The 13,422-nt window shown below is 37.5% G+C and overlaps 1 protein-coding gene across 1 annotated transcript in view; it reads left to right on the top strand.

Moving 5' to 3' along the window:
• Positions 1–13,422, top strand: part of LOC138415778 (membrane cofactor protein-like) — a 57,919-nt gene that overhangs the window by 40,208 nt on the left and 4,289 nt on the right. The window contains exon 10 of the mRNA XM_069544321.1: positions 250–622. Coding sequence (XP_069400422.1) covers positions 250–622 — 373 coding nt within the window. The remainder of the gene's footprint in view (positions 1–249; positions 623–13,422) is intronic.

The following is a 13,422-nucleotide window of genomic DNA, read 5'->3' as shown; positions in this document are numbered from 1 at the left end:
GGATAATTTTCTAAATTAAGTAAGGGCTCTAACTTACTGTGGACTGTTCAAGTGATTCCAGGGGGCTGGATTTAGATACTGAAGATCAAGATGGAATGTAAATGTACATAGGCCTAAATAAATTAGTATTTTCTGATGATAGAAATGGTCAGAAATAAACATAACTAACACTGATTTCTTCTGCTTGATTTGGAATCTTGGTAGTTAGTTTTCAGCATCACATGTCATTTGTTTCCTGTTTTCTTGTAGTTGTTGCTGTTATAGTAGTTTGTACGTGCCTATACAGATGTCTTTTCAGTGAGAAGAATGAAGAGAAGGATATGAAAGAGAAGGCGAAGGAACTAAAAGAGAAGGAAGAGAGGGATATGAAAGAGAAGGAGGAGAGGGAGAAGAAGGAGAAGGAGAGGAAGGAGAAGGAGGAGAAGAAAGAGAAGGAGAGGAAGGAGAAGGAGGAGAAGGAGAGGAAGGAGAAGGAGAGGAAGGAGAAGGAGGAGAAGGAGAAGAAGGAGAAGGAGGAGAAAGAGAAGGAGAGGAAGGAGAAAGAGAAGGAGAAGAAGGAGAAGGAAAAGGAGATGAAGGAGAAGAAAGAGAAGCAGCAGAAAAAGGAGAAGGAGATGAAAGGGTAAATCAAAACACATTTCCTCTAACTTATTGTAGCCTTTTTACTTTTGACGTATTTTTGTGCAGGTTTTCTTTGTCTTCTGTGTTGCATGCCATATGTTTTTTAATGTGCCCGCATGAGTACACTGCCTGAATTTCATTTCATTACTAGAAATGTTTTTAGCTGCTTTTAATATCACTGCAACAGGAGGAATTTGTGCAGAATTTTTTTCAGCTACTATGACTGTAAGAAAAATTTCCATGGAGTTTAAGGTTTAACTTCTATAGCAAATCATGGACAGTTATGGGGTTTTTCCCACCCTAGGTATACCCTCCTCCCTGGATTGGACTAGTGGCCCAGATGAACTTTTAAATGGTTCACTGTGAAGAATTTGGCATTTATATTCACTAGAATTTTTATAATGAAGATCTCCATTTGTCTGTATAACTTAGGTCATTGTAAGAAGCTGTGTAGCTAAAAACTGATTTCGCTTAGAGTTGTTATTTATGTTATACTGAAGAACTAAAAGCAGCATTATTTGATTTCCCTTTATATTTTCTTAATTTGCTAAGTGGTAGTGAAACTGATGGGGTTAAAATTACTGAAAGGAATAGGATTTATAAGCCATCTCATTAGTATTGTCTTGATCTATAAAAATGAAAATAGTCTGCTAGGAGTACTGAGAATTTAAAAAGTGCACAAATTCATATTGTTTAAGGAAAATGGAGTTTTTAAACATAAAACTCAAATTTTAAGGAAATGATTCACAGTTTAATGAAATATTTAGAATAAGTCATGGCTAATAAACCTGATTAACATAGGCACAAAAAATCCTTAACAAACGGAATTCCATAAAACATTAAATGGATCACACACTGTGATCAAGTAGAATTTGTAGCAGTGATGCAAGGATGGTTCAACATCTGCAAAATAATCACTGTGCTACACCACATTAACAAAATATAGAATAAAAGTTATACAGTCTTATCAATCAGTTCAGTTCAGTTCCGTTCAGTCGCTCAGTCATGTCTGACTCTTTGCAACCCCATGAACAGCAGCACGCCAGGCCTCCCTGTCCATCACCAACTCCCAGAGTCTACCGAAACTCATGTCCATTGAGTCGGTGATGCCATCCAGCCATCTCATCCTGTCATCCCTTTCTCCTCCTGCCCCCAATCCCTCCCAACATCAGGGATCCCAACTCATCTTTTCCAATGAGTCAGCTCTTCACATCACGTGGCCAAAGTATTGAAGTTTCAGCTTCAACATCAGTCCTTCCAATGAACACCCAGGACTGATCTCCTTTAGGTTGGGCTGGTTGGATCTCCTTGGATCTGGTATTCTCATCTCTTTCAGAATTTTCCACAGTTTATTGTGATCCACACTGTCAAAGACTTTGGCATAGTCAATAAAGCAGAAATAGATGTTTTTCTGGAACTCTCTTGCTTTTTCCATGATACAGTGAAGGTTGGAAATTTGATCTCTGGTTCCTCTGCCTTTTCTAAAACTCACTTTAACATCTGGAAGTTCACAGTTCATATATTGCTGAAGCCTGGCTTAAAGAATTTTGAGCATACTTTACTAGTGTGTGAGATGAGTGCAATTGTGCAGTAGTTTGAGCATTTTTTGGCCTTGCCGTTCTTTAGGATTAGGATGAAAACTGACCTTTTCCAGTCCTGTGGCCACTGCTGAGTTTTCCAAATTTGCTGGCATATTGAGTGGAGCACTTTTACAGAGTCATCTTTCAGAATTTGAAAGAGCTCAACTGGAATTCCGTCACCTCCACTAGCTTTGTTTGTAGTGATGCTTCCTAAGGCCCACTTGACTTCACATTCCAGGATGTCTGGCTCTAGGTGAGTGATCACACCATCGTGAAGATCTTTTTCATACAGTTCTTCTGTGTATTCTTGCCACCTCTTCTTAATATCTTCTGTTTCTATTAGGTCCATACCATTTCTGTCCTTTGTTGAGCCCATCTTTGCATGAAATGTTCCCTTGGTATCTCTAATTTTCTTGAAGAGATCTCTGGCCTTTCCCATTCTATTGTTTTCCTCTATTTCTTTGTATTGACTGCTGAGGAAGGCTTTCTTATCTCTCCTTACTATTCTTTGGAACTCTGCATTCAAATGGGTATATCTGTCCTTTTATCCTTTGTTTTTTGCTTCTCTTCTTTTCACAGCTATTTGTAAGGCCTCCCCAGACAGCCATTTTGCTTTTTCGCATTTCTTTTCCATGGGGATGGTCTTGATCCCTGTCTCCTGTACAATGTCATGAACCTCAGTCCATAGTTCATCAGGCGCTCTATCTATCAGATCTAGTCCCTTAAATCTATTTCTCACTTCTGCTGTATAATAATAAGGGATTTGACTTAGGTCATACCTGAATGGTCTAGCAGTTTTCCCTACTTTCTTCAATTTGAGTCTGAATTTGGTAATAAGGAGTTCATGATCTGAGCCACAGTCAGCTCCTGGTCTTGTTTTGTATAGAGCTTCTCCATCTTTGGCTGCAAAGAATATAATCAATCTGATGTTGGTGTTGACCATCTGGTGATGTCCGTGTGTAGAGTCTTCTCTTCTGTTGTTAGAAGAGGGTGTTTGCTATGATCCGTGTGTTCTCTTGGCAGAACTCTATTATCTTTGCTCTGCTTCATTCTGTACTCCATGGCCATATTTGCCTGTTACTCCAGGTGTTTCTTGACTTCCTACTTTTGCATTCCAGTCCCTATAATGAAAAGGACACCTTTTTTGGGTGTTAGTTCTAAAAGGGCTTGTAGTTCTTCATAGAACCAGCCAACTTCAGCTTCTTTAGCATTACTGGTTGGGGCATAGACTTAGATTACTGTGATATTGAATGGTTTGCCTTGGAAATGAACAGAGATCATTCTGTAGTCTTTGAGACTGCATCCAAGTACTGTATTTTGGACTCTCTTGTTGACTATGATGACTACTCCATTTCTTCTAAGAGATTCCTGCCCACAGTGGTAGATATAATGGTCATCTAAGTTAAATTCACCCATTCCAGTCCATTTTAGTTTTCTGATTCCTAGAATGTCGACGTTCAGTCTTGCCAGCTCCTGTTTGACCACTTCCAATTTGCCTTGATTCATGGACCTAACAGTGCAGTTTCCTATGCAATATTGCTCTTTACAGCATCGGACCTTGCTTCTATCACCAGTCACATCCACAACTGGGTGTTGTTTTTACTTTGGCTCCATCCCTTCAATCTTTCTGGAGTTATTTCTCCACTGATCTCCAGTAGCATATTGGGCACCTACTGACCTGGGGAGTTCATCTTTCAGTGGCCTGTATTTTTGCCTTTTCATGAGGTTCTCAAGGCAAGAATACTGGAGTGGTTTGCCATTGCCTTCTTCAGTGGGCCACATTCTGTCAGACCTCTCCACCATGACCCGCCCATCTTGGGTGGCCCCACACAGCATGGCTTAGTTTCACTGAGTTAGACAAGGCTGTGGTCCATGTGGTCGGATTGGCTAGTTTTCTGTGATTGTAGTTTCAGTCTGTCTACCCTCTGATGCCCTCTCAGTGCCTATGGTCTTACTTGGGTCTCTCTTACCTTGGATGTGGGGTATCTCTTCATGGCTGCTCCAGCAAAGTGCAGCACTGCTCCCTACAATAGATGCATAAAAAGCATTTGACAAAATTTAGCATCCATTTATGATTAAAAACTCTGAGTTAGGTGGGTACAAAAGGAACATACCTGAATATAATAAAGGCCATAATGATAGGTTCACAGCTAATATCATAATCAGTAGTTAAAAGCTTAAAACTTTTACTCTAATATCAGGAACAAGACAAGCCAGTTTATTCAACATCAACATTGCCATTTTATTTGACATAGAATTGGAACACCAAGCCACAGAAATCATAGAAGAAAAAAAAAGTCATGTAAATTGAAAAGGAAAAAGTGAAACTGTCACTATTTGCAGAAGACATGATATTATATGTAGAGAACCTTAAAGGCCAGAGATCTTTTAGAGCTAATAAACAAATTCAGTAAAGTTACAAAATACAAAATGAATATACAAATATCTGTTACATCTCTTGCTTTAACAACAAATTATCAGAAAGAGAAATTAAACAGTCTCATTTACAATAACATCAAAACAAAAAATGTACCTGTATTTAACCAAGGAGCTGGAAGATCTGTATACAGAAAATTATGTCATTAATTAAAGAAATTGAAGAAGACAAATAGATGGAAAGATATTTCATGTTCTTGGATCAGAAGAATTAACACTGTTAACATGTTCAGACTAACCAAAGCAATCTACAGGTTTAGTGTAATCCTTATCAAAATTCCAATGGCATTTTTCACAGAAATAGAACAAACAATCCTAAAAATTTCATATAAGCCAAAGGACCACAAATGGTCAAAGCAATCTTAAAAAAAAAAAAAAAAAACAGCTGGAGACTATGTTCCCTGGTTTCAAACTGTATTATAATGCTCTAGAAATCTTATTTTTTTAAAGCTCATTATATTCAATTTAATTACCTCTGAAATACATAGAAACATTTTACATATCTCCTTTGGTTCACATTTCTAAGAAACAAAGTGATGGAAGTGATGTTTAAAAGCTACAGGTGCTGGAGGGAAAGGACTAAGTGAAGCCTTGACAAGTAGGGCTTCCCCAGGCAAATTCAGAAGCTCAGAGAGGACAGCATTCTTTGCACACGCCTATGCAGTGTTAGCCTAAAAGCAGTCACATAGATCAATGGGACAGAATAGAGAGCCATGAAATAAACCCACACATGTATGTTCCATTATGGTGTCAGGAAAACTGAACAGCTATATGCAAAAGAATAAAACTGGACTACCATCTTACACCATCCAGGAAAATTAACTCAAAGTAGATTCACCTGAACATAAGACCTAAACTCATAAAACTCCTAGAAGAAAATGTAAGCAGAAGCTCATTGATATCCATCTCAGCAATGATATTTTTTAAATTTGACACCAAAAGTAAAGGCAATAAAATCAAAATAAACAAGGGGATTACATCAAACTAGGGTTTCCCTGGTGACTCAGACAGTGAAGCGTCTGCTTGCAGTGTGGGAGACCCGGGTTCGATCCCTGGGTTGGGAAGATCCCCTGGAGAAGGAAATGGCAACCCACTCGAGTACTCTTGCCTGGGAAATCCCATGGATGAAGGAGCCTGGTAGGCTACAGTCCATGTGGTCACAAAAAGTCGGACATGACTGAGCGACTTCACTTCACATCAAACTAAAAAAGCTTATGTTCAGCAAAGGAAATCATCAAGAAAATGAAAGGGCAATCTACTGGATGGAAGAAAATAATTGCGAATAATTACATTTCCAAAATACATGAAGAACTCATACTACTCAGTAGGAAAACATCAAACAGTGTGATTTAACATGGGAGTAGGATCTGGACGGACATTTTCCAAAGAAGACATATAGATCATGAGAAGTTACATGAAAAGATGCTCAACATTTCTAATCATCATCAGGGAAATGCAAATCAAAACCCCAAATGTTATATCATCTCATAATCAAGGTTCCTCATGGTGCACTGGGATGACCCAGAGGGGATGGTATGGGGAGGGAGGTGGGAGGGGGGTTCAGGATTGGGAACAAGTGTACACCCGTGGCAGATTCATGTTGATGTATGGCAAAACCAATACAATATTGTAAAGTAAAAAAATAATAATAATAAAAATTTTAAAAATAATAATAAAAAAATGGAACTATCATACAATGCAGCAATTCCACTCTGGGTATTTATCCAAAGGAAATGAAAACACTAACTTGAAAAGATATCTGTACCCCAATATTCATTGCATCATTATTCATTAGCTTAGATACAGAAACAACGTGAGCGTCTATTGATGGATGAATGGATAAAGAAAACCTGAGAGACAGGTAGATAGATAGATGATAGAATATTATTAAGCCATAACAAAGAATGAAATCTTGCCATTTGCAACAATATGGATGGACATGGACCTTGAGGGCATTTTTCTAAGTGAAATAAATCAGATAAAGAAAGACAAATATTGTATGATCTCACTTATATGTGGAATTTTTCAAAACAGAAAGAAAGAGAAAAAAAGCTCATACATGGAGAAAACAGGTAGGGCCAGAGGCAGGAGCTGGGGGTTTGGCAAATTAGGTGAAAGGAGTCAAAAGTTACAAACTTCCAGTTATAAGTCATGGGGATGTAATGTACTACATGGTGACTCTAGTAATACTATATTGTACATGTGAAAGTTCTAAAGAGAATATAAAAGGTTCTTATTACAAGAAAGAATAGTCTGTACATATGTATGGTGTTGGATATCTACAAGACATTGTAATGTTAATTTTGCAGTGTGTGTATATATATATATATATATATATATAGAGAGAGAGAGAGAGAGAGAGAGTAAGTACACCTAAAGCTAAGACAGTGCTATATCTCAATTTTAAGAAAAAGCCCATATTTTACAACATAATATCTAAATTATCTTGGTGAAGAAAACAAAAAAATGCCACATTAAAATTATAAAATATATTGGAAAGATATTATATCTGTAACCAATGAAACATAATTAATCATGTATACAGTAGCATAATTTAAGAAAAAATATTTTCAAAAGGTACTGTAGGAAGGGTAATTAATCATTGCCTTTGCTAAAATATAAAGTATGGCTGACTCTTCATTACACAGTGATTGGAGATGCAGTGGAAAATCCACATATAGTTTTACATTTATTCTCCTACCTCCACTGCCAATCCATGGTTCTGCATCTACAGATCCAACCAACTCCAGGTGCCACCATATTATAGTACATTTCTATTGAAAAAGTCCAGTTGTAAGTGGACCTGCACAGTTCAAGCTCCTATTTTTCAAAGGTCAACTGTACATGCAAATACTTTTGGATATATGTTATCAATTCCTGACAGGAACGTGGGCAACTAGAAATTCAGTGTTATGGAACAGCTTAATTTTACATTTGCTTCAAGACTTGAAGGCAATGGCACCCCAGTCCAGTACTCTTGCCTGGAAAATCCCATGGACGGAGGAGCCTGGTAGGCTTCAGTCCATGGAGTCGCAAAGAGTTGGACACAACTGAGCGACTTCACTTTCGCTTTTCACTTTCATGCGTTGGAGAAGGAAATGGCAACCCACTCTAGTGTTCTTGCCTGGAGAATCCCAGGGATGGGGGAGCCTTGTGGGCTGCTGTCTATGGGGTCGCACAGAGTCGGACACAACTGAAGTGACTTAGCAGCAGCAAGACTAGAAGCCCTCTCTGACCCTTTCAAGTTCTGTATCATTTTAATAGCTGAAGTGACTCTAATGCAGGGGAGGTATGCCTTTCTCTTTTAGAGTTCATGACAGCGCTTCTTTTACTTTAATATCTACATCAGTCACAGAGCATCTCGTTAAAATGCAGGTTCTGGTTCCTTAGGTCTGGTGTACAGCCTGATGTCTCGCATCTCTAATGAACTCCCAAGTAATGATGCTGCTGGGCCTGGACTTTGCTTTGAGAAACTAGAGTGTAGATCATTAGTGATGTGCCCATATTCTTGAAATCTGAAGAGGCAACATCAATCTTATTGGCAGTTTTTTCTCCTCCTTAAGATAATAGGAGTTTTAAAAGACTCTTCATCTCTATGTATGCTTTACAAAAGGTTGTGGGTAGTATTAAGCTTTAGTGAAGATTTTTATTAGGTACTTCACACTGTCGAATGTCCATAATCTTTCCCCATTCCGTAAATTGGTTGTTTTCACCTTAGAAACTTCTTTATAAGACTGTATTCTGTTTCTAGGAATAACTGTGGAAGCAGGATACTGAGGGCAGATAATCCCAAATTGCTGTTCAACATTGATAGAAAATGGATTTGATGTAATTTTGTATTTAGGATGATTTGGGAACACAGTTGCCTGCCGCAGCTTCCATCCCAAAGTACAAAAGCACTGTAGTAGTCACTTTTAAAGTCAGTAAACATCATTTTAAATACCTGATGAAAAATGGTCCTAAGGTTAAAATATTCTGCTACAGCTTTCTGTTTCTTAACTCTCAAATTTTAAAGCAGGATCCCATTTGGTCTCATGGGCTCTATCTCTAGCCTCCTTCCTTTTCCCTTGCAGTCTCCTTCCCTAGCCAATTCTTCCACCATACATTCCAGACTTGGAATCCATGGCCTTTGTCCTCTCCTTTACTATTGCCCAGTCCTGTTCTGAGTGACTGGACTGTGTAGTTTCAAAAAAAACAAATGTTTTCACGAATTTGTAGTAATTTTCTTTTCATAAATGCCTGGTTTTCTTTGTTCCAGTCATTCTTCAAATTCAAGAGCATGGAATATCTTTCCATTTCTTTTTAAATCATCTTCAGTTTCCCTTGTCAATCTTTTATAGTTCTCAGCATGTAAGTCTTTTACTTACTAGGTTAGGTTTGTTTCTAAGTGTTTTATTCTTTCTGATATAATTTTAAAAGGGATTTATTTTTTACTCTTCCTTTCTAATATTTTATTGTTAATGTAAAGAAATGTAACCAATTTCTGTAAGTTAGCCTTGTACCCTGCTACCTTGCTTAATTTGTTTATCAGTTCTAGTAGCTTTTGTGTGGTTTCTGTAGGGCTTTCTATATATAGTGCCTTACCCTATTATCTGCATAGAATGACAATGTTATAGCTTCCAATTAGGATACATTTTTCTTCTTGTATGATTGCTGTGATGAGGACTTCCAATACTATATTGAATAGAAATGTTGAGAGTGGGCATTGTTCCACATACTAGTGGGAAGGCTTTTGATTTTTAACCATTGAGTATTATGTTGGCTGTAGGTTTGTCATAAGTACCTTTTATTATGTTGAGATGTGTTCCTTCTAGTCCCATTTTGGTAAGAGTTTTTATAATGATGTTGTATTTTATCGAATGCTTTTTGTGCATCTATTGAGATGATTATGTGTTTTTTTTTTCCTTCACTTCTGTTGTCAATGTGGTATATCATACTAATTGAGTATGTTGGACCATTCTTGTGCTTCAGGATGAATCTAACTTGGTCATGGTATATGATCCTTTTTATGTATTGATGCATTTGGTTGCTAATATTTTTGCTAATATTCAAAGAGATACTGGCCTACAGTTTTCCTTTTTGGTAGTGCCTTTGTCTAGTTTTGGTATCAGGGTGATGGAATGACTTTGGGAGTGCTCCTTCCTCTTCAGTCTTTTGGAAGAATTTGAGAAGGATCTGTGTAAGCTCTTTGTACGTTTGGTAGAATTCCCCAGTGAAGCCTTAGGGTCCTGGACTTCTGTTTGAAGGGAGTTTTTAAGTTGCAAATTATATTTCACTTGTAGTGATAGGACTATTCAAATTATCTATTTCTTCTTGATTCAGCTTTTGTGGGCTCTGTGTTTCTAGACATTTGTTCATTTCTTCTGGGTTGTCCAATTTGTTGACATATAACTGTTCATAGTGTTCTCTCTTGGGCTTCCCTGGTGGCTCAGATGGTAAAGAATCTGCCTGCTGTGCAGGGGACCCGGGCTTGATAGTATTGTCTTATGAATTTTTTGTGGAAGTTCTTTTTTTGTGCTAGAATGTGTGTCTGCAAAGCTGCGATAAGAAGATACACCTCCCTCCACTGGTAATGCGAGGCACTACCCTAGGTTACAATCACAAGTTTGGGAGCAGATTCTACAAAGGGTTATAAGAAGGGCAACTTCATAGTAAAAGCACAGAGGTGTCATTGATCACAGGGGCAGAGGGAAAGGCAAAACATACCTGCTAAAATGGCCATGTGGGCCTACCCAGCACTATGTATCTGCTGGGTTCTCTAAGGATGCCTTTGGGGCTAAAGTCAACCAGGAAAATAGTTTTCAGACAGGCCATGAGCTTCAAGTGTCTGTAAATACTTGAAGTTAATAAATGCCAAAGGTAATATAACAAAGCTGTAATTAGCACTTCACTTTTGCATTTTAATCATCTTCAAATATCTACATTGTCATGTCAAATGAATATTTAATTTTATATTAATGCTATTTATCTGCTTACATATTAGATTTCTATTTATAACTCTATTTTTAAAAAGGACTCCATTAGAAAAATATAGTGATCAGGCCTAACTATTGAATCTCTCTCCACAATAACCCTGAGGAAATAGCTATGGAACAGGGACTGTGCTATGATAGTGCTGGTTCATAGTGATGCCTCTCCCACCAAGGGAGATATTAAAGCCTCCAGCATTAACACAGTTAACTCTTACATGAGGTAGGCACCCCAAGGGTTTTCTGGGGCAGGCACACTGTAAATAACCAGCGGGTCCACATTTGGTTCCCTTTGTGGTTCCCTGGTGGCTCAGTTGGTGCAGAATCTGCCTTCACAGAAGATAGGATAAGTGAGGTGGAAGATAGAATGGTGGAAATAAATGAGGCAGAGAGGGAAAAAGGAAAAAGAATTAAAAGAAACAAGTACAATCTCAGAGACCTCTGGGACAATGTTAAATGCCCCAACATTCAAATCATAGGAGTCCCAGAAGAAGAAGACAAAAATACTTGAGGAGATAATAGTTGAAAATTTCCCTAAAATGGGGAAGGAAATAGCCACCAAGTCTAAGAAACCCAAAGAGTCCCAAACAAGATAAACCCAAGGTGAAACACCCCAAGACATGTATTAATCAAAGTAACAAAGATCAAACACAAAGAGCAAATATTAAAAGCAGCAAGGGAAAAACAACAAATAACACACAAGGGGATCCCCAGAAGGATAACAGCTGATCTTTCAATAGAAACTCTTCAGGCCAGGAGGGAATGGCAGTGATGAAAGTGATGAAAGAGAAAAACCTACAGCCCAGAGTACTGTACCCAGCAAGGATCTCATTCAAATATGAAGGAGAAATCAAAAGCTTTACAGACAAGCAAAAGCTAAGAGAATTCAGCACCACCAAACCAGCTCTCCAACAAATGCTAAAGGATCTTCTCTAGACAGGAAACACAGAAAGGGTGTATAAACTCGAATCCAAAACAACAAAACAAATGGCAATGGGATCATACTTATCAATAATTACCTTAAATGTAAATAGGTTGAATGCCCCAAGCAAAATAAAAAGACTGGCTGAATGGATACAAAAACAAGACCCCTATATATGCTGTCTACAAGAGACCCACCTCAAAACAAGGGACATGTACAGACTGAAAGTGAAGGGCTGGAAAAAGATATTTCATGCAAATGGAGACCAAAAGAAAGCAGGAGTAGCAATACTCATATCAGATAAAATAGACTTTGAAATAAAGGCCGTGAAAAGAGACAGAGAAGGACACTACATAATGATCAAAGGATCAATCCAAAGAGAAGATATAACAATTATAAATATATATGCACCCAACATAGGACCACCGCAATATGTAAGGCAAATGCTAACAAGTATGAAAGGGGAAATTAACAGTAACACAATAATAGTGGGAGACTTTTATACCCCACTCACACCTACAGATAGATCAACTAAACAGAAAATTAGCAAGGAAACACAAACTTTAAATGATACAATGAACCAGTTAGACCTAAATGATATCTATAGGCCATTTCACACTAAAACAATGAATTTCACCTTTTTCTCAAGTGCACATGGAACCTTCTCCAGGATAGATCATATCCTGAGCCATAAATCTAGCCTTGGTAAATTTAAAAAAAAAAATGAAATCATTTCAAGCATGTTTTCTGATCACAATGCAGTAAGATTAGATGTCAACTACAGGAAAAAACTATTAAAAACACAAACATATGGAGGCTAAACAACGTGCTTCTGAATAACCAACAAATCACAGAAGAAATCAAAGTATGCACAGAAACAAATGAAAATGAAAACAACAACCCAAAATCTATGGGATTCAGTAAAAGCAGTGCTAAGGGGAAGGTTCATAGCAATTCAAGCTTCCCTCAAGAAACAGGAGAAAAATCAAATAAATAACCCAACTTTACATCTATAGCAACTAGAAAAAGAAGAAAAGAAGAACCCCAGGGTTAGTAGAAGGAAAGAAATCATAAAAATTAGGGCAGAAATAAATGAAAAAGAAACAAAAGGAGACTATAGCAAAAGTCAACAAAGCTAAAAGCTGGTTCTTTGAGAAGATAAATAAAACAGACAAACCATTAGCCAGACTCATCAAGAAAAAAAGGGAGAACCAAATAAACAAAATTAGAAACGAAAATGGAGAATCACAACAGACCACACAGAAATACAAATGCTCATAAGAGACTACTATCAGCAACTATATGCCAATAAAATGGACAACTTTGAAGAAATGGACAAATTCTTAGAAAAGTATAATTTTCCAAAACTGAACCAGGAAAAATAGAAAATCTTAACAGACACATCACAAGCAGGGAAATTGAAACTGTAATCAGAAATCTTCCAACCAACAAAAGCCCAGGACCAGATGGCTTCACAGGTGAATTCTACCAAAAATTTATAAAAGAGCTAACACCTATACTACTCAAACTCTTCCAGAAAATTGCAGAGGAAGGTAAACTTCCAAACTCATTCTCTGAGGCCACCATCACCCTAATACCAAAACAGACAAAGATGCCACAAAAAAAGAAAACTACAGGCCAATATGAACATAGATACAAAAATCATTAACAAAATTCTAGCAAACAGAATCCAACAACATATTAAAAAGATCATACATCATGACCAAGTGGGCTTTATCCCAGGGATGCAAAGATTCTTCAATATTCACAAATCAATCAGTGTGATACACCACATTATCTCAATAGATGCAGAGAAAGCCTTGGACAAAATGCAACATTCATTTATGCTAAAAACTCTCCAGAAAGTAGGCATAGAAGGAACATACCTCAACAT

This window comes from Ovis canadensis, chromosome 12 (assembly GCF_042477335.2).
Source record: "Ovis canadensis isolate MfBH-ARS-UI-01 breed Bighorn chromosome 12, ARS-UI_OviCan_v2, whole genome shotgun sequence".
Taxonomy (NCBI): domain Eukaryota; kingdom Metazoa; phylum Chordata; class Mammalia; order Artiodactyla; family Bovidae; genus Ovis; species Ovis canadensis.
Note: the sequence above shows the minus strand (reverse complement) of the source record. Positions and strands in the feature narration are given on the sequence as shown.